Source organism: Thamnophis elegans, chromosome 9 (genome assembly GCF_009769535.1).
Source record: "Thamnophis elegans isolate rThaEle1 chromosome 9, rThaEle1.pri, whole genome shotgun sequence".
Classification (NCBI taxonomy): domain Eukaryota; kingdom Metazoa; phylum Chordata; class Lepidosauria; order Squamata; family Colubridae; genus Thamnophis; species Thamnophis elegans.
In genome coordinates, this window is record NC_045549.1 from 3908537 (window position 1) to 3928693 (window position 20157).

The window sequence follows — 20157 nt, forward strand, 5'->3', positions numbered from 1 at the left end:
GGCAGCTCTCCAAGCCAGATAAGGTCTGTGACTGTAAATCCTCCTTTGAAAGACTTTGCTGGGTGTGAATGAGCAGAATTCACAGACAATTAATAAAGGGGTTGTCAGGACCAGAGGTGTGCTTCATGCTCTCGGGAAGCCTCGGTCTTCTAAGTGGTTTCCTCCATTGAGAACTCTTGAAAGGACGAAGAAAACTATCTAGTTGCTCATAACCACTGTGGCAAGAAAATCCGTAAAATGGAGCAAAACTCACATAACCACTGTCTTGCTTACCAACAGAAATTTGGGGCTCAATTATAGATGAGGATTACCAATAACTGGTTTATTCCATTGAGGCCTCTTGAAAGTTACGAAGAGAAGCGATCCAGTTGCTTGTCCCCCCCCCCCCCCGTGACGTCCACCACTTCTGGAGTCTTGGTCCTCGCCCTCCCTTTCCCCCCACTTTGGAGGAAAAACGCACAACCGCAAATTGTCCATATTTGACTGACCTCACGCCTGCGACCTCGGCATATTAGATGAGACCTCTGGCATGGACAGCAATCTCTTGTGCTTTTTAAGAGAGACGGGCGAGGAGGCTGGTGCCCTGCCTACGCAGACCTCCCGGCCGTATAAATGCTGGCAGCTACCAAGAGGGAACCAGGGCGAGGTTTTCTGCACAATTCCATAAACTAGGCAACTAGCAGGGATTGCCAAGATGTCTTACACCGTGTTGACTCTCTGCTTATTTTCGCTGCTCGCTTTTTCTTCTGCTTGCTACATTCAGAATTGCCCCATTGGAGGGAAGCGGTCAATTCTGGACATGGAAGTCAGAAAGGTAAGGTACCTGGGATATTTGACGCAGAATTATGGGTACAGAGGTAGCCATGCTTCAGAATTGTTGGACTCATCTCTTTCTTGGCTACCTCTGATATCTAAGGCAGTGGTGGGATTCAAAAATTTTTTTTACTACCGGTTCTGTGGACCCGGCATTGCTTGGTGGGCACGGCAGGGAAGGATACTGCAATATCCCCATTCCCTCCCCACTCCTGGGGAAAGGATACTGCAAAGTCTCCATTCCATCCCCACTCCAGGGAAAAGGATACTGCAAAATCTCCATTCCGTCCCAACTCCAGGGGAAAGGATATTGCAAAATCCCCATTCCCTCTCTACTCCAGGGGAATGGATATTGCAAAATTCCCATTCCCTCTCCACTTCCTGGGGAGGGATACTGCAAAATCCCCATTCCCTCCCCACTCCTGGGGAAAGGATACTGCAAAATCTCCATTCCGTCCCAACTCCAGGGGAAAGGATATTGCAAAATCCCCATTCCCTCCCCACTCCTGGGGAAAGGATACTGCAAAATCTCCATTCCGTCCCAACTCCAGGGGAAAGGATATTGCAAAATCCCCATTCCCTCCCCACTCCTGGGGAAAGGATACTGCAAAATCTCCATTCCGTCCCAACTCCAGGGGAAAGGATATTGCAAAATCCCCATTCCCTCCCCACTCCTGGGGAAAGGATACTGCAAAATCTCCATTCCGTCCCAACTCCAGGGGAAAGGATATTGCAAAATCCCCATTCCCTCCCCACTCCTGGGGAAAGGATACTGCAAAATCTCCATTCCGTCCCAACTCCAGGGGAATGGATATTGCAAAATTCCCATTCCCTCTCCACTCCAGGGGAATGGATATTGCAAAATCCCCATTCCCTCCCCACTCCTGGGGAAAGGATACTGCAAAATCTCCATTCCGTCCCAACTCCAGGGGAAAGGATATTGCAAAATCCCCATTCCCTCCCCGCTCCAGGAGAAAGGATACTGCAAAGTCTCCATTCCCTCTCCACTCCAGGGGAATGGATATTGCAAAATCTCCATTCCCTCCCCGCTCCAGGGGAAAGGATATTGCAAAATCTCCATTCCCTCCCCACTCCAGGGGAAAGGATATTGCAAAATCCCCATTCCCTCCCTGCTCCACGGGAAAGGATACTGCAAAGTCTCCAGTCCCTCTCCACTCCAGGAAAATGGATACTGCAAAATCCCCATTCCGTCTCCACTTCAGGGGAAGGATACTGCAAAATCCCCATTCCCTCCCCACTCCAGGGGAATGGATATTACAAAATCTCCATTTCCTCCCCACTCCGGGGGGAAAGGATACTGCAACATCCCCATTCCAATCACCTGGGACTCAGGAGGCAGAGAATAGATGGGGTCAGGGTCAGTCAGAGGTGGTATTTACCGGTGCTCCGAACTACTCAAAATTTCGGCTACTGGTTCTCCAGAACTGGTCAGAACCTGCTGAACGCCACCTCTTGATTTAAGGACATCCTTTATAGACAAGAAAACCAATTCTCCCAGAGTCAAGAGGAATATTGATAGAAAGGGTCTGAATTGAAAGATGAAGATGAATCACGGTCAACCAGCAATTCTGTTTAATAGTGCAATTATATGACCGGCTCAAAGGATATTTTTAGCTCCATCGGCAGAGAAGAAAAGTGATTCCTTTGTCAATGATAGTTTTTATAGAGGTAATCCTCACACGACAGCCATTTATTTCAGTGATTGTTCGAAGTTACAACAGCCCTGAGAAAAGTGACTTATGACCTTTGTTCATACGGCCGTTGTGTTTTAATTATTGTGCGGGTTCGCGCGGGAATTAGCTGGATTCGGTTTTGCCCTCATCGGTGCCGAAATGACGTACTTGATAAAAGTTTTGCATTCAGAGATTGGATCGTTTCGACCATGCTTGCTTTGGTGGGGTTCATTAGTCGGAACCCTGACACCCTGGGCTAAATTATTTAGGTTCTCTTGTGACCCTAGTGTTGAAAGAAATGTCCTTCTGGGTTCAGCTCCAAGTGGGGAAGGAGACACTGGAGACATGGAGGCTGCTTGGAAAGATGGTTTATTGTTGGACAGGGCCACATGGCTTGAGCCCTGAACAGAAAAGGTGATCACATGCTTCAATGTTGGTGGAGAAGAAGAGAAGGGCTGAGGGAGGGGCTTGCTAGGCTTTTTATACCCTGTTTAGTCCCACCTCTCTGTTTCCTGTTCCTGGGTACGAAATGTATTCTGATTGGTTGTCAGACTCCTATGGTGCCATGCAGGGGGCTACTCTCTAGGCTGTGATGAGTTCTCAGATGCCTTGTGGTCAGTTGAGTAATATCCCTTCCCCCTACAGCTGCAGTGAGGAGAAGTCTTTATTATGTAAAGTGGGCTAGCCTGGCCATCTTAATGGCCCATTAGCTGGGGATGGGCAGAAAGCTATAGGCAACTATTCTGTCTTTTGAAACATGTTTCTTTTCACATCCAGAGAAATATTCTGCCTTTTCAATATTTCCTAGGATATTTCATTTTTCTGGGAGAAGGCTGGATGATAACTTCCCATACTAGTATGGTGGTTTTCTGTAAGCTGCTGCCTGCAAGATGACAACACACACACTAAAAATGTAGTAAATTGTATTTGCTAAACATTCGGATGTCCGTGTTTTTTTGCTAGTGCATTTCCTGCGGACCTAGGAACAGAGGCCACTGCTTCGGGCCCAACATCTGTTGCGGGGAAGAGATTGGTTGTTTCTTCGGCACAGCAGAAACCTTGCGATGCCAAGAGGAAAATTTTCTCCCTACCCCTTGTGAGTCTGGAAGGAAACCATGCGGGAACAACGGAGGAACATGTGCTGCCTCCGGCATCTGCTGCAATCACGGTGAGATATTGGGAAATGGCTATCATGTCACCCCTAGTCTAGAATAGAATAGAATAAGTTGGAAGGGACCTTGGAGGTCTTCTAGTCCAACCCCCTGATTAGGCAGGAAACCCAACACCACTACAGACAAATGGCTATCCAACATCTTCTTAAAGACTTCCAGTGTTGGGGCATTCACAACTTCTGGAGGCAAATTCTGTTCCACTGATTAATTGTTCTCACTGTCAGGAAATTCCTCCTTAGTTCTAAGTTGCTTCTCTCCTTGATTAGTTTCCACCCATTGCTTCTTGTCCTGTAGTAAGAGCTGAGGTGGTGCAGTGGTTAAATGCAGCACTGCAGGCTACTTCGGCTGACTGCAGTTCTGCAGTTCGGCTGTTCAAATCTCATCGGCTCAGGGTTGACTCAGCCTTCCATCCTTCCGAGGTGGGTAAAATGAGGACCCAGATTGTTGGGGGCAATATGCTGACTCTGTAAACCGCTTAGAGAGGGCTGAAAGCCCTATGAAGCGGTATATAAGTCTAACTGCTATTGCTATTGCTATTGTCCTGCCCTCAGGTGCTTTGGAGAATAGCTTGACTCCCTCTTCTTTGTGGCAGCCCTTGAAGAGTTTGTGATTATAGCCAATCTCAATAAAAGTGATTTTAATCCTTCTGTGAAGTTGATTTCCTTATCTGGTTTACCTGCTGGGCAGAGAAAGTGATCTTCGCTGTGCTCTAATATCTAATCTAACCTGTAATTCTGCAGGTCCCAAAGATACAGCTAATCCTAAATTAAAATTTTCCACTCGAACTCTGTTTGTTGATATATTCGCTTCTTTATCTTTGATTTCGTTTTTGCTTTTCCAGAGGGTTGCATGGTTGATTCCGTATGTGATCAAGAATGAGAAGACTCAAGGAAGAACACTGGGAAAAAAAAACAATTTTAGATTATGAACTGGTAGATCATACCGAACTGATGTGTTTGCTAAAAGCCTGCAATTCATACATTTGTGCAAAATAAAAGTTGAACAGCCATTAAAATCCAGTGTGTGTTCTTTAGCTTTCCAATAATCAATAGAGCCCCTTCTTGAAGGAGATGGCCGGTTGAATGAATTGTTGAAAAAAATGCCCTTCTGGGTCCAGTTCCAAGTGGGGGAAAAGACACTGGAGACATGGAGGCTGCTTGGAAAGATGGTTTATTGTTGGACAGGGCCGCATGGCTTGAGCCCTGAACAGAAAAGGGGATCACAGGCTTCAATGTTGGTGGAGAAGAAGAGAAGGGCTGAGGGAGGGGCTTGCTAGGCTTTTTATACCCTGTTTAGTCTCACCTCTCTGTTTCCTGTTCCTGTGTAAGAAATGTATTCTGATTGGTTGTCAGACTCCCATGGTGCCATGCAGGGGGCTACTCTCTAGGCTGTGATGAGTCCAGGTATAGATGAGTTCTCAGAGGCCATGTGGAGAGTTGGGTAATATCCCTTCCCCCTACAGCTGCAGCAGAGAAGTCTTTATTATGTAAAGTGGGCTAGCCTGGCCTTCTCAATGGCCTATTGACGAAGTGTGGATGGGCAGGAAGCTACAGGCAACTATTCTGTCTTTTAAAGCATGTTTCTTTCTTTTCACATCCAGAGAAATATTCTGCCTTTTCAATATTTCCTAGGATAGTTCATTTTTCTGGGAGAGGGCTGGGTGATAACTTCCCACAGAATGAATGAATGAATGAACGAATGAATTTATAGATGTATATTTAAGGGCCAATTAGCAATAACAATAGCACTTCGACTTTATATACCGCTTCACAGCGCTCGCTAAGCGGTTTACAGAGTCAGCATATTGTCCCCAACAATCTGGCTCCTCATTTTACCCACCTTGGAAGGATGGAAGGCTGAGTAAGCCTGGTGAGATTTGAACTGCCAAATTGCAGGCAGCCAGCAGAAGTAGCCTGCAGTACTGCATTCTAATGTGCCACCGCAGCTCTTAGACTTGTAAGGAGTGAGAAAATGAAATGTTTTTTTTTTTTACTGGTTGGGTTTGCTGCAAACAGCCCAGGCAAAGCAGAAACGTGTTAAAAATTCAGATCAAACAATGAAAAATTAGTGCAATTTTAGGCTTTCACAAATAGCCAGTGTTGGATAGAATCAAGGTAACAAATACTTCCAAAGCTACATTAGAAGTTGCTTATTTGATTGCAAGAAGAAGATATTCCATACCTTAGGCTTGCAAGACCTACCGTTGGAATATGGGTAGTCCTCGGTTAACGACCACAGCTAAATTTCGATTGCTAAGGGAGGCAGTTGCTAAGCAAATTGTCTTCATTTTATCTTTTGTTGTCACAGTTGTTAAGAAAATCATTGCAACTGTTAAGTGAATCCTGCGGTCCTTAAGCAAATCTGTGTCCTTCCAATTGTTGGAGGAAATGTCCACCTGGGTTCAGTTCCAAGTGGGGGGAAAAGACACTGGAAACATGGAGGCTGCTGGAAAGATGGTTTAATGGTGGACAGGACCACATGGCTTCAGCCCCTGAACAGAAAAGGGGGTCCCAGGCTTCCAGATGTTGGGTGAAGAAGAAAAGAGGCAGAGATACTGAAAATCCCTGGTTTTGTGCCCTCTTTGGCCTTTGATCTTGATCTTGTACTCTGATTGGTTGTCAGGCTCCCATGGAGCCATGCAGGGGCAACTCTGTAGGCTGTGTTTTGAGTCCAAGTTTGGTTGAGCATCGCTTCCTCCCAGGTGCCCTGTGGTGAGATGGGTCAAGGGCTAATACTATCATGCCTTAATCCCATCCCCATGGAGGTGGGGAGGATCTTTGTTATGTAGAATAGACTGGCTCAGGTCTTTTAATGGTCCATTGACAAAGGTGGGGGCTGTTAAGAGTGAGTCTGCTTCCTGCCTAAAAAACATTTTTTTCCCATTTCTGATCCAGGGAAATATAATATTTTGCCTTTTCAATATTTCCCAGGATATTTCATTCTTCTTGGGGGTGGGGGGTGTTTAACTTCCTACACATTGACTCAATCACAGGCATAGACAGGTAGTCCTCGACTTACGGCAGTTCATTTAGTGACTGAAGTTACAACGGCAGTGAAAAAAAGTCGCTTATGACCGTTTTTCACACTTGCGACCATTGCAACATTCCCCATGCTCATCTGATCGAAATTTGGCAAACGGACTCATACTTATGACGGTTGCGGGGGGGGGGGAGCATGTGACCCCCTTTTGTGACCTTCTGACAAGCAGTCAATGGGGAAGCCAGATTCACTTAATGACTGGGTCACTAATTTAACAACTATAATGATTCACTGAACAACAGTGGCACAAAATGTCCTAAAGTGGGATAAAATTAAATTAACATCTCGCTTAGCAACAGAAATATAGGACTCAATTGTGGTCATATGTTGGCCAGAATTCCTAGAAGGGCATTCCAGTCCCAAACGCGTTCAAGTTGCTTCCGGGGTTGAGATGACGCTTTTCCACCGCTCCACTGAAGGCTCCCCGCGTGTCTCGTCTTCCCTGACATAACTTCCGGTCTGTGGACTTGGAAGCACAGCGGGCGGCGTTTCTGCTCGCTCCTCTTGCGATCGGCGGAACTGCATTTCCCGGCGTCCCTGGCGCCACTTCCGGATCCGGTTCAATTTTCGATCGTACCGCGACCGCGCTTCCCGTCCGATGCTGGCGGCGGGGCTGAGGGGCCTTCCCGGCCGGGCCGCCCTACTGGGCCGCGGCGCCCCGAGCCTGATCCCCGCGCGAGGCCGCAAGACCCGCTTCGACCCTCCGGCCAAATCCAAGGCGGACCGGATCAAGGTGCCGCCGCCCGTCGACCCGGCTGAGCTGCTGGTGGTCATCAACCGCTACAGGCAGTACAAGCGGGTGGTGGGCGCCCTCAGGTGAGGCCCTCCGGGACTGCTGAGCCCATCATCCCCAGCAGGGAAGAGACCTTGGAAGGGCAGGGAAGGGACTTGGGCGGCCTGTGAGGCTCTCGGGCCTGCTGAAGAGGAACCTCTCTCTCCCTTGTTTCTCTATCATTCTCCCTTATTTCTCTAGGTCTGCCTGTCTATCCTCCGTCTGTCTCTATGATCTACCTAGGTGTATTATTTCTTTCTCATTTATCATCTACTATCCATCCACCTATCATCCATCTTTCTTTCTTTCTTTCTTTCTTTCTTATCTACGGAATATATATCTACCTATTATTTCTCTATCATTTATCATCCATCCATCCATCCATCTATCTATCTCTATCATCTATGTCTGTCTGTCTGTCTGCCTGCCTGCCTGCCTCTCCCTCCCTCCCTCCCTCCCTCCCTATCATCCATCCATCTATCTATCTATATTTGTCTGTCTGTCTCTGTCTATATCTGTTGATCTATCTATGATTTATATATCTATAGCTACCCATTTCTATTATTTCTCTATCCTTTATCATCTATCGCCTTTGTCTCTGTCTATATCATCTGTCTATATCTATCTGTGATCTAGCTATATATTTATATCTATATCTATTTATCTTTATCTATCTATTACTCATCAGTGCTTAGGGGTGCCGAGGGACTCCCTTGTATTTGGGGAGGAAATCTTTTCACCTTCTGTCCTGGCCTCTCCGCTAGATTTGAGATGAAGGAAGAAATACGATTTAAAACCTACGATCTCAGGCACGGGGAGACGGCGAAGCTGATGAAGAAAGCTCGGGACGAGGAACATCAACACCTCATGGCCTTGAACGACGCAGAAAACAAGCGTTTACTCGAGCGGAGGTAAGATCCGTGCGCACCTGCCTCATTCCACGCATTAGACAGCATCAAGTTCAGGAGAAGTGATAGCATTTCCCTGTCTCGCACTGGGAAGGCCAGGCGTGGATTGACGCGTCTAATTCTGGTTGCAATGATACCGATGTAATGTGGAGTTCTAGTTCTAGGCTGCATAAACAGAGGGACAGAATCAAGATCCCGTGAGGTTTTAATGCAACTCCCATCAACTAATCAAGATGTAACAAGACAGCCAACCAACCTGCTTGCAACAACAAAGCCAGCACTCCACACACACACACCAATATTTATAGAAAGACAGCAGCTCTGATCACGCTTTGCTCACACAAGCATGAAGCCGAAGGCACCAGCCTGAAGATGGCGAGTGGGACCTCGTTGAAATGTCGCCAAGATACTATCTATCTATCTATCTATCTATCTATCTATCTATCTATCTATCTATCTATATATATATATATATATATATATATATACTGTTCACATTGTGAACAGTAGGTCGTCTCTTTCTTCCCTGTTTCCCACGCTAGGTTGGAGCGTCTCCGGCAGGAGGAATTACTGGAGAAGGCCCGCAAGCTACAAAGCGACCAAAACAGGGTGTCCTTTCAGGAGGAATTTCTCAAGAAGAAAGAGATGGAGGTGCTTCAGTTACAGGTAAAGGAGCCTGTTGTGGGCTGTCAACCGCTGGAATAGAGAGGGGAGAGAGAGAGAGAGAGAGCCCCCCCCAGCCCCCAGGAGCACTCTATAAGCCTCCCAAAGTCTATGCATGCCATGTTTTTTTGCAAAAAAAAAAATATGGGCCCATTTTCACAATAAATGGGCCGGTTTTTTGCTCATTTTTGCCCCCACCCCTATAGCCCCCAGAATTGATTTGATTTTGATTTTATTTTATTTGTCTTGTATGCCGCCCACTCCCAAAGGACTCCGGGCGGCTCACAATAGACAAGGGAAAGGAGAAGAAAGGAGGGAAGGAAGAAGAGAAGGAGAGAAGAAAGGAGGGAATGTAGGAGAGAAGGAAGGGGGGAAAGAAGGAGGAAAGGAAGGGGGAAAGGAAGGAGAGAAGGAGAAAAGAAAGGAGGGAAGGAAGGAAGGAGGGAGGGAAGGAAGGGGAGTAGGAGAGAAGAAACAAGGGAAGGAAAGAGGGAGGGAAGGAAGAAGAAGTAGGACCGTTGTAAGATAAGATGGATCTATGGGATGTTAAAAAAGCAATCTTCAAGTATATTGTTAACAGTAGGGAAAAATTGTTATAAATACATATTATTAATAACAGTTATGAGATCATATAATTGTGAATGTATATATGAAATTGATAAAATAAAATAAAATAAAAAAGACAAGGGAAAGGGGGAAAACTAGACAAAGACAACACTTTAAAAACAAAACCGCAACATTCACAATTTCCGTGGGGCTGGATATTTCACAGGCCCTCCGGCCAGCTGGAGCAGCCAGGACTTGGTGGCTTTGCGGAAGGCCGGGAGGGTAGTAAGGGTCCGGATCTCGACAGGGAGATCACTCCAGAGGGCTGGAGCTGCAACAGAGAAGGCTCTTCCCCGGGGGATCGCCAGCCGACATTGGCTGGCAGATGGGATCCGGAGGAGGCCTAACCTGTGAGATCTAATCGGTGTGAGGGAGGTAATCGGCAGGAGGCGGTCTCTCAGGTACCCGATGCCATGTAGGGCTTTATAGGTGACGACCAGCACCTTGAAGCGGGTCCGGAGACTAATGGGTAGCCAGTGCAGCTCGCGGAGGATAGGTGTGATGTGGGTGTACCTGGTTGCACCCACAATCGCTCGCACGGCTGTGTTCTGGACTAACTGAAGTCTTCGAACACTCTTCAAGGGCAGCCCCATGTAGAGCGAGAAGCACTTTGCAGGCCTCTGATGGTCTCTGCATTCCCTGTTTTTCACAAAAAATGAGGTGTGCAGAGAGTTTGGGAGGCCTGCAGAGTGCAAAAACTTTTTTTTTTAATTTACCTCTTCGAAATCTTGGTGCGTCTTATACGGTAATCATAATATTTAAGGACACAATCTGGTGTCGTTTAGCTTGGATCTCATTCTTGCTCCCTCTTTGCTCTTTCCGTTGCTCCAGGAAGAATCCCAGAACTTCATCACCCTCGAAAACCTGGACCAGCGGATCGAGGAGTGCCTCAACAAGATGCAGAACTACAATTTTGCCGTCGATAAAGAGGGGAGGATAGTTAAGAGGACGGCCATATCGTAGCCCGCTCCCCCACCCCTCTCGCGGGGGGAAGGAACGTTCCCTCTGGACCCCGAGGTTTGCCGCGAGCGATCGAGGGATGCCATACGGCTCCAACCCCATCCGCATCCCTGCTCTCGGAACGGGGAGTGGCGGATAATTCATGCTTCCCAAACTGGCCAAGTCTGGTTTGGCAACTGCTCCGGTTCTTTCTCAGGAAGATATGGATCATCTTTAGTGGTTTTGGGTGTATGTGTGTTATTTTGGCATCTCATCCTCAGTTGCTTCTCGTTTTCGATCTCAGTTTTTGCAAGAGTGACCCTGCCTCTGTACGTGTGCAAAGCCGTTTTTGCTCCTTCCTTTTTCACAGATTGGCTTCGTCGGAAAAAGGCAACGATGTTTAGTGAAGTCTATTTTTTGGGGGTGGGGGTGGGGAACAATGGACCTATTCTCTAGGTTCTCTGGACTGCTCTGTAATTAAATACAATATTTTATTTTCTGGCTCCGAGCTATTTATGTCAACTCTCGGTGTTGTCATGGGGACAGAACGGGGGTGGGGTGGGGAGTGTATTCCACGGATACTGTCGGCTGGAGTCAGATCTCAGATTACGGCAGCCGGCTTGGGAGGAGTGCATCTTATAGGGCAAATGTGATTTATGACACAGACTGAGGGCAGGAAAGGAACAGGGGTAAAGTTCTGAGAGAAATCAAAGCAGAGGCTTGACTGCGAACAGATCTTGCCTAATGGTGCTGTGAATAAATGACTGGTTTCGTATTGAAAACTTGACTCGATGCTTATGAATCAATTAGGGCCTTTTTAGGAAACCTGACAGTTTATTTGTCCTTTTTCTTTTTCCAGCACCGACTGAGTTCTTGGATGATTAATTCCTAAGCCCCGGTGGCACGCAGAGCCCTCTCTGCAGGCACGCCAGCTATCGCCCCAGCCCAGCTCCACCGTGCATGCGCACGAACCTCCCTCTGGCCAGCTGGTTTTCGGATCTGCACATGCACGGGGAATGGGACGCATGTGGGGGGGGGGGGTGCTCATATTGCATTTTGGGGCCTCGTGCAGTACTTCTGCGCCTCGTTCTGAGCCTGGAAATCCTCCTGCTCCAACCTAGAAGCCAAGACCGGGCGAAGGTGTGCGGGGTGCATACGCAGAGGGGAGCACGGGGGTGTATGGTCATGCAGACATGCGGGTGTGTGTGTGTGTCATGCGTGCATGCACAGTGGGCGGGCCACGGGAGGTGTCTGCCCCGCATTGCACTTTTGACAACAAAAGAGTTAGCCACCACAGTCCTAAGCCATTTTGGAGAGTAACGACCAATGTCATCACCTAAACCTGTGCCTCCTACACAATTAGTAACACACAGATTTTTCAGTACAAGTAGTGTTCCACCTGCAACGATTCACTTAGTGACCATTCAGATTCGCAGCGGCCCTGAAAAACAAGTGGCTTATGAATGTTTTCCAAACGGCCCTCGCAGGAATCCCCACGGTCCCATGATCAGAATTCAGATTGTTAACGGACTCACATGTGTGACGGTTGCACTGTCCTGGGGGGTGGGGGTGGGGTTCACGTGATTTCCTTTAGCGACCTTGTGGACGAGTAAAATAAACAGGGAAGTCAGATTAACTTAACAACTGTGTTCCTAACTTAACTACAGTGAATCAGTTAACAACGCGGCGAGAAAGGTTACAAAACGGCAAAATTCACAATCATCTCACCTAGCAACGCAAATGTTGAGCACAATTTTGAAATCATTCTAATGAAATTGTAATCTTGCTGGAATAAAACTCGCAGACAAAATGCCAATGGTAAAAAAAAAATGCCACCGCATAAACGGTGTAGTAAAAGAATAGTCCCTTAAGTTATTCCTCCAGATTCGATGGCCCTTGGTACGGCCTTGTCTGTAACTCTGCACTGACAGGAAAAACATCTTTGGGGCTATAAGTTTAGAAGGCCAGAACGGAAACTTAAAATGCTTAGGGCAAAAACGTGTCCATCCTTTGACAAGAATAAAAAGAATTAAAATGGAATGAAACAGAGCAGAGCAGAATAGGAACAGAATAGGAATAGAATAGAATAGAATTCTTTATCGGCCAAGAGTGATTGGACACACAAGGAATTGGTCTTCGGTGCATATGCTCTCAGTGTGCATAAAAAGACAAGATACATTCGTCACAAATCATAAGGTACAACAATGATAATTAATCATAGGGTACAAATAAGCAATCAGGAAACGATAGAATAGAATATAGAATAGAATAGAAATATAGAATAGAAATATAGAATAGAAATACAGAATAGAAATACAGAATAGAGTAGAATATAGAATAGAATAGAAATATAGAATGGAAATACGGAATAGAATGGAAATACGGAATAGAATAGAATATAGAATAGAAATGCAGAATAGAATAGAAATATACAATAGAAATATACAATAGAAATATAGAATACAATAGAAATATAGAATAGAGTAGAATATAGAATAGAAATAGAATATAGAATAGAAATATAGAATAGAAATATAGAATACAATAGAAATATAGAACAGAATATAGAATAGAAATATAGAATAGAGTAGAATATAGAATAGAATATAGAATAGAAATACGGAATAGAATAAAATATAGAATAGAAATATGGAATAGGATAGAAATATAGAATGGAATGGAATGGAACAGATAATATGGAATGGAAAATAGAAGAATAGAATAGAATAGATTTTTTTTATTGGCCGTGAACACAAGGAATTAGTCTCTGGTGTACATGTTTCTCAGTGTAACTAAGAATAAATAAAATATACAGCTAGTAATTAAAAATAATAAACAACGAACTGTAGAATTTTAACAAGTGGTGCCTAGAGGTGGCGTTCTCGCCTCACAATCCGGAGGTTTATGCGTTTGATCCTAGGTGTAGAGGCAGATATTTCTCTCTCTGGACACGATGATAATTTATCTGCTGAATATAACTCCGCATTGGCGACAGGAAGGGCATCCGGCCATTAAAACACTCTGCTTGCTCCATTCAGTTGCCCAGAGTCCACCCCACAAGGGATTATGGGGGTCGTTAAAAGATGATGGTGATGATGTAGGCAATTTAATGCCAGAAGATCTCAAATTCACAAAGGATGTTATGTCAACAAGACGTCACAGAGAAAAGCTCCAGCTCAGGAGTGATTCTTCCAAAAGCACACAAACTATTATTTATTTATTCATTTATTTATATTTCATTTATATACTTATATTTCATGTTTCTAGGCCGCCTGTCTTCCTCAAGGAAAGGGTTCTCTCTCTTTCTTTTTTTCATTTCTTTTTCTGAAGTTGTCCAGTCAGGATCCCAGCCTGATAAAATTGAAAAACACAGATTTGTGATCAACAGAATTTACTGAATTGCTGCATTTTCAACTTTCAAAGAAAAGTAATAATGTTTTTTTTTTTTTTAAAAAAATTCTGGTCTGATTAACCTTCTCCAGTTGGAAACAAAATATAAAAGCCAATCAGAGCACATGGAATGAACAATGTAGATTATGCACCTGTGATGGCGAACCTATGACACGCTGGCCACAGGTGGCACATGGAGCCATTTGTTAGGACACGCAAGGCGTTGCCCTGTCGGCTCCAGAGCGCATGCACGCACTGGCCAGCTGACTTCGGCCTTCTTTTGAGGCCGTTTTCCGCTTTCCAGAGGTTCTTGAAGCCTCCGGAGTGTGAAAAAATGGACCTAAGGGCAAACCGGACGTTCAGGAACGGGCTTCCAGTTTGCTCGTAGGGACGGGACCCCTGAAGGCTCCGGAGGGCAAAAAACGTCCCTACGAGCAAACCGGAAGTGACTTCCGGAGCGTTCAGGGGCCTTCAGAAGTCATTTCCGGTTTGCTCGTAGGACCGTTTTTTACCCTCTGGAGCCTTCAGAGGCTTCCCTGACGGCTCCGGGGGGCAAAAACCGGCCTTACAAGCAAACCAGAAGTGACTTCTGGTTTGTTCGTAGGGCTGTTTTTCGCCCTCCGGATCATGGAAGGCTGCAGAGGTCGAAAATTGACCCTACGGACCAACCGGAAGTCACCATTCCCGAACTTCTGGGTTCCCCATACATCTGTTTTTCACCCTCCAGAGGCTTCAATTCATATACAGATAGTCCTCGATTTACAACAATTCTTTTAGTGACCGTTTCAAGTTACAACAGCTCTGAAAAAAGTGTCTTACGACCGTTTTTCACACTTGCAACCCTTGAAGCCTCCCCTTGGTCACATGATCAAAATTCGGACCCATGGCAACTGATTCAGATTTATGGCGGTTGCAGTGTCCCAGCGTCACATGAAGAAGCGTGTTCCTAACTTAATCGTGGCTGTGATTCTCTTAACAACTGTGGCAAGAAAGGTCGTTAAAGGGGGCAAAACGTACTTAAGAAATGTCTCGCTTAGCAACGGAAATGTTGGGCTCAATTGTGGTCGTAAGTCAAGGATTACCTGTGCTGGTCACTTTATAACAGTTACTCTTCATATTCTTGCCTTTATCAGCCTGTATTCTGTAATCCTGTCATCGTGCCTCGGCTTACTCTATTTAGGAAAACCAGAGTTGCTCTTGGTTTACTCTGCAGAAACCTTGAATTATCTGTTCCGACCCAAGAGCATGAAGCCAATTTCTGGTCCCGACAAAGAACCCCTTTATTAATTGACTGTGAATTCTGCTCATTCACATCCAGCAAAGTCTTTTGAGGGAGGATTTACAGTCACAGACCTTATCTGGCTTGGAGGGCTGCCAGGCTTATATCGGCTTCCCAAGAGCATGAAGCAAACTCCTTGTCCCCCCCCTCAAAAAAAAACCCTTTTATTAATTGACTGTGAATTCTGCTCATTCACATCCAGCAAAGTCTTTCAAGGGAGGATTTACGGTCACAGACCTTATCTGGCTTGGAGAGCTGCCAGGCCGATCTCTGCAAAACTTGGCCAGGAGTCTCAGAGACTCACGAGCCAATGAAGTGAACAAATTGTCTCCTGCAAACTCCACTCCCCTTTCGGTCCTCTTTTATTTCCTCTGGGAGGGGCCATTCACCGTCCACCTGTGGCCTTACTCCCAAGTCGACTCCTGTTCTTTAGCTCTTCCCTTCGTCTGGCAGCTCTGTGCATGTGCACACTGGGAACAGGCTCCAGCTGTTCTTCTGCCTCACTGATGTCTGACTCCGAAGGCAGCTGATAACTGTCAGACGGCCTTGGCCCCCTTTCTGCCTCCGACGCAGAGCCCTCATCTGAGCCTTCCCCAGACTCCAGGACCGGCCCAGGTTCCTCCCCAACCTCCCCACTGTCTGAATCTGCTGCCAGCCCTGCTGGCAGGCCACAACATTATCTCTAAACACCTTCACAATTATATTTGTGTGTTTCCCTTTTGGAATATTGTTTATTCTGTCTTCATGCCTTGCTCCTTGGACAACCTATTTCCTCAAACCATATAATAATGCAAAGGGACTGTTTCATTGAAAGCCACCCCGCAATCCATCTTGCCAAAGATGTCCTTGAGAAGCTCTCCTACAATGGATCTTTCCATCCAGTGGCACGATCTTCTCCAGAAGAATCCAATGTTGATATCCAAATATCAAGTGGATTTACTTCTTGTTTTTGTTTTTTTTCCTCCTGGAAAACGTTTCGCTTCTCATCCAAGAAGCTTCTTCAGAACTTCGATGAGAAGCGAACCGTTTTTCTGAAGAAAGTCCAGCTGGAAAGAAAGCAACTTTGGGGGACAACGACGACCTGGATGATGGAGGATCTCATCTAGACAAAACTCCCAACGGCTTACCAGTAAGTGCTTCACCACTTTATCACTTGGGACTTCTGGAAACGGGCAGCCTCCTCCATCACAAAGTTTGCTCTCTTCAGAGTCCTGGAAAGGAGGCCAGGGAAGAGAAAAGGGCAGATTAACAGAGTTGGAAGGGACCTTGTGGGTCATCTAGTCCAGCCCTCCAAGCAGGAAACCTTACACCACTGAGGCCAAACTGACTGCAGTTCTGCAGTTCTGCAGTTCGGCTGTTCAAATCTCACCGGCTCAGGGTTGACTCAGCCTTCCATCCTTCCGAGGTGGGTAAAATGAGGACCCGGATTGTTGTTGGGGGCAATATCCTGACTCTGTAAACCGCTTAGAGAGGGCTGAAAGCCCTATGAAGCGGTATATAACTCTAACTGCTATTGCTATTGCTATCTATCTATCTATCTATCTATCTATCTATCTATCTATCATCTATCTATCTATCTATCTATCTATCTATCTATCTATCTATCGGATTGTTGGGGGCAATATGCTGACTCTGTAAACTGCTTAGAGAGGGCTGAAAGCCCTATGAAGCGGTATATAAGTCTAACTGCTATTGCTATTGCTATCATCTTTGTTGCTCTTCTCTGCACTTTTTCTAGAGTCTCCGCATCTATAGTTTATAGATTTAAGTCTGCTTTCCCTGAGCTGGCAGCTATCCAAAGTCTTGGTCCACAGCTTCCGTCCTCTCTGACTAGCTGGCTACCTGGCTACCTCTCGTCCGTTAAGGCATCTGGAATGAGCAATGTGGACGGGAGATCGAGTCTCGCGTTGATGTACCTCAAAGTTTCCAGGGAACGCAATTCCTCGCTTCCCTCCGGGATACCAGCCGTGGGACCAGTGCTGAGCTCTTGCCAGCTGCAGGCCGATAGAGAAAACGATGCAGAAGGAGACCAGGAGGGATCGTTTGTACGCCATGATCTCTGCGGAATCTTGAAGGATGGGGAAGAATGGAAAATTGGGAATCTTTCTTGGCAGGGTTACTCTCGGCATTCAAGTCTCAACCCAGCCCTATGAAAAGATGTGGGAAGATTAGCACCCACCTCTCTCCTAGGAGGATGAAATATTCTGGGAAATATTGAAAAAGGCAGAGTGTTATATTTCCCTGGATGAGAAATGGGGAAGCAGGCTCACTCGGAATAGCCCCCCTACCCTCCTCAACAGCCCACAGCAGTTGTCAGCACTTAAGAGAGGAAGAGATAGATAGCTCTATTCATAAGCTAATGCCCTCCCCCCCAAGATCCCACAAAGGTAGGATTAGCCCTCTACCCATCTAGCAACAGAACTCATCACATGTCACCTGGGGAGGTTACATCACCCTGCAAGGCTCAACCAAGCTTGGGACTCAAGACCCCTGCATGGCCCCATGGGAGTCTGACAACCAATCAGAATACATTCCTTACACAGGAACAGGAAGCTCCAGGGCGGGGCCCAAGGGAGGGTATTAAAAATGCTGGAAAAACTGCAGACTACAGGAACCATTCGCACCACTCAGGTGACCCTGAGGACAGAGATAAACCCCCCAGTGGCCTCAACAACCTTCTCAAAGGAGGCAAATGACCAGCTGTCTGCAAGGACTATCATCCTTCCATCCCCCACCATCCAGCCAGAGCAGAAAGAAGCTTCTTGGATGAGAAGAGAAACATCTTCAAGAGAAAAAAGCCCAAGAAAGTCGTTGCCTTGTGAAAAAGCACCTTTGGGACTCTAATGTTCAGGAGGAAGATTTGGAGGCGTCCTTGCTGCTTTCTGGTTGTTTTCTTGCACTAGCACTGATGATGTTCCCTAGTTGGGTCATGAAACGTCTGCAAGAAAACCACCAAGCTCAGAGAGCACCAAGGACTCCACGGTCCTCCTCCTCCTCCTCCAATCTCATTCCCTTGTAGCACTGATGACGTTACCTAGTTGGATCATGAAATATCTGCAAGAAAACAACCCAGCTCGAGCCCCAAGGAGCCCTCATTCCAACCCTGAGCTACAAATATTCTCCTTTATTGGTAGTAATCTATACTGCTGGCCCCACAACCATCTTTCTTTCTTTCTTCTTTCTTTCTTTTTCTTTCTTTCTTTCTTTCTTTCTTTCTTTCTTTCTTTTTCTTTCTTTTCCTTCCTTCTTTCTGTTTCTTTTTTCCCTTCCTCCCTTGCTTCCCTTCCTCCCGCCCTCCTCTTTTTCTTCCTTCCTTCCTTTCTCTTTATTTTTCCTTCCTTCTTTTCTTTCTTCCTTCCTTCTTTCTGTATCTTACTCTTCCTTCCTTCTTTCTCTCTTCCTTTTCTTCCTTCTTCCTTTCTCCTTCCTCCTCCCTCCCTTCCTTTCTTTCCTCTTTTCTTCCAACCTTATCTTCTCTTTCTTTCATCTTCCTTCCCTCATTCCTTCTCCTTTTTCTTTCTTTCCTTTCTTCCTTCTTTCTGTCTCTTTCGTTCACTTTGTTCCTTCTTTCTTTCTTTCTTTCTTCTTCTTCTCCATCCCTCCATCCTTTTTCTTTCCCTCCTTCCTTCTTTCCTTCCTTCCTTTTTGTATCTTTCTCTGTTCTTCCGGCTTTCTCTTGCTTTCTTCCTTTTTTCCTTTTTCCTTTCTTTTTTTCCTTTCTTCCTTCCTTCCTTCCTTTCTTCCTTGTTCCTTCTCCTCTTTCCTTTCTCCCTCCCTCCTCCTTCTTTTTTCCTTCTTCTGTTTCTTTTTTCCTTCCTTCCTTCCTCCTTCCATCCCTCCCTCCCTTCTTTTTCAGAGCTCTACTGCTCACATCACTTATTTCAAGAGCCCATTGCACCTAAGAAGGACCTTTTTTTCTTTCCTTAAAAAAAAAAAACACCATTTGCTCTGATTTGTTTTCCTAGAGCTGAGGAAACTATTTTTTTTAATTTTTATTTTAATCAATTTCATATATACAATCACAATTATATGATCTCATAACTGTTATTAATAATATGTATTTATAACAATTTTTTTCCCTACAGTTGACAATATACTTGAAGATTGCTTTCTTACCATCCCATAGATCCATCTTATCTTACAACGGTCCTACTTCTTCTTCCCTCCCTCTTTCCTTCCCTCGTTTCTTCTCTCCTGCTTCCTTCCTTCCCTCCTTCTTTCCCTCCCTCCTTCCCCCTTCCATCCTTCTCTCCTCCCTCCTTCCGTCCCTCCGTTCTTTTTTCCTTCTCTTCTTCCTTTCCCCCTTCCTTTCCTCCTTCCTTCCCCCTTCCTTCTCTCCTACATTCCCTCCTTTCTTTCCTTCCTTCCCTCCTTCCTTCCCTCCTTCCTTCTCTCCTTCTCTCCTTCCTTCCCTCCCTCCTTCCCTCCCTCCTTCCTATCCCCCTTTCTTCTCTTTCTTCTCTCCTTCCTTCCTTCCTCCTCCTCTCTTTCCCTTCTCTCCTTCCCCTTCCTCCCCTTTACCCTTCCCCTCTTCTTCCCCTTCCTCCCCTCTTTCCTACTCTTACATTCCCTCCCATTCTTCCTCTGCCTTTCCCTTTCTCCTATTCCTCTCCTTTCTCCTGAGGAAACTTTAACGATGCCAAGCAAAGAATGACCCCAAATTGAGCAAAGAACGATAGAAGAAAACGGGCACATTCCTGCAACAGACACCCACCACTCCCTCCTTTCAATAATCCAATAGTCCAATTTTGCAAGGCTACGAGGGCAGTTCATTTCACCTGGGCCCCCCAGGTTCACCAACCGCCCACATTTCACTGATCGGGGTGTGCAAAAACTCTGCCCCTTTGCAATCTTACATTCGCCTGCAATTGCAATAATTATA

The 20157-nt window shown here is 45.9% G+C and overlaps 3 protein-coding genes across 3 annotated transcripts; 2 read left to right on the plus strand and 1 right to left on the minus strand.

Annotated features, from left to right (window-relative positions):
* Positions 1 to 638: 638 nt before the first annotated feature.
* LOC116513550 (neurophysin 1-like) lies at positions 639 to 4694 on the plus strand. The gene is made up of 3 exons (XM_032224690.1): positions 639 to 814; positions 3471 to 3675; positions 4521 to 4694. Exons 1-3 carry the CDS (start codon positions 695 to 697, stop codon positions 4556 to 4558), a joined length of 363 nt encoding a protein of 120 aa, XP_032080581.1. The 5' UTR covers positions 639 to 694; the 3' UTR covers positions 4559 to 4694.
* Positions 4695 to 7253: 2559 nt separating this feature from the next.
* MRPS26 (mitochondrial ribosomal protein S26) lies at positions 7254 to 11101 on the plus strand. The gene is made up of 4 exons (XM_032224689.1): positions 7254 to 7534; positions 8255 to 8401; positions 8941 to 9064; positions 10499 to 11101. Exons 1-4 carry the CDS (start codon positions 7317 to 7319, stop codon positions 10628 to 10630), a joined length of 621 nt encoding a protein of 206 aa, XP_032080580.1. The 5' UTR covers positions 7254 to 7316; the 3' UTR covers positions 10631 to 11101.
* Positions 11102 to 13918: 2817 nt separating this feature from the next.
* On the minus strand, positions 13919 to 17408 carry LOC116513290 (progonadoliberin-2). Its single transcript, XM_032224307.1, has 3 exons — positions 17192 to 17408; positions 16403 to 16486; positions 13919 to 13957 (listed from the first exon to the last, which is right to left on the minus strand). The coding sequence occupies exons 1-3, from the start codon at positions 17402 to 17404 to the stop codon at positions 13919 to 13921; spliced, it is 336 nt and encodes a 111-aa protein (XP_032080198.1). The 5' UTR covers positions 17405 to 17408.
* Between the last annotated feature and the right edge of the window lie 2749 nt (positions 17409 to 20157).

Coding starts and splice junctions, on each gene's coding strand:
- MRPS26 (XM_032224689.1), top strand. CDS start 7,317: ATGCTGGCGGCGGGGCTGAGGGGCCTTCCCGGCCGGGCCGCCCTACTG. Junction 8,402..8,940: donor AAGCGTTTACTCGAGCGGAG/GTAAGATCCGTG, acceptor TTCCCACGCTAG/GTTGGAGCGTCTCCGGCAGG. Junction 9,065..10,498: donor TGGAGGTGCTTCAGTTACAG/GTAAAGGAGCCT, acceptor CCGTTGCTCCAG/GAAGAATCCCAGAACTTCAT.
- LOC116513290 (XM_032224307.1), bottom strand. CDS start 17,404: ATGCCGAGAGTAACCCTGCCAAGAAAGATTCCCAATTTTCCATTCTTC. Junction 16,487..17,191: donor CGTTCCCTGGAAACTTTGAG/GTACATCAACGC, acceptor CCTCCTTTCCAG/GACTCTGAAGAGAGCAAACT. Junction 13,958..16,402: donor AAGTGGTGAAGCACTTACTG/GTAAGCCGTTGG, acceptor CAATTTTATCAG/GCTGGGATCCTGACTGGACA.
- LOC116513550 (XM_032224690.1), top strand. CDS start 695: ATGTCTTACACCGTGTTGACTCTCTGCTTATTTTCGCTGCTCGCTTTT. Junction 815..3,470: donor TGGACATGGAAGTCAGAAAG/GTAAGGTACCTG, acceptor TTTTTTTGCTAG/TGCATTTCCTGCGGACCTAG. Junction 3,676..4,520: donor CGGCATCTGCTGCAATCACG/GTGAGATATTGG, acceptor TTGCTTTTCCAG/AGGGTTGCATGGTTGATTCC.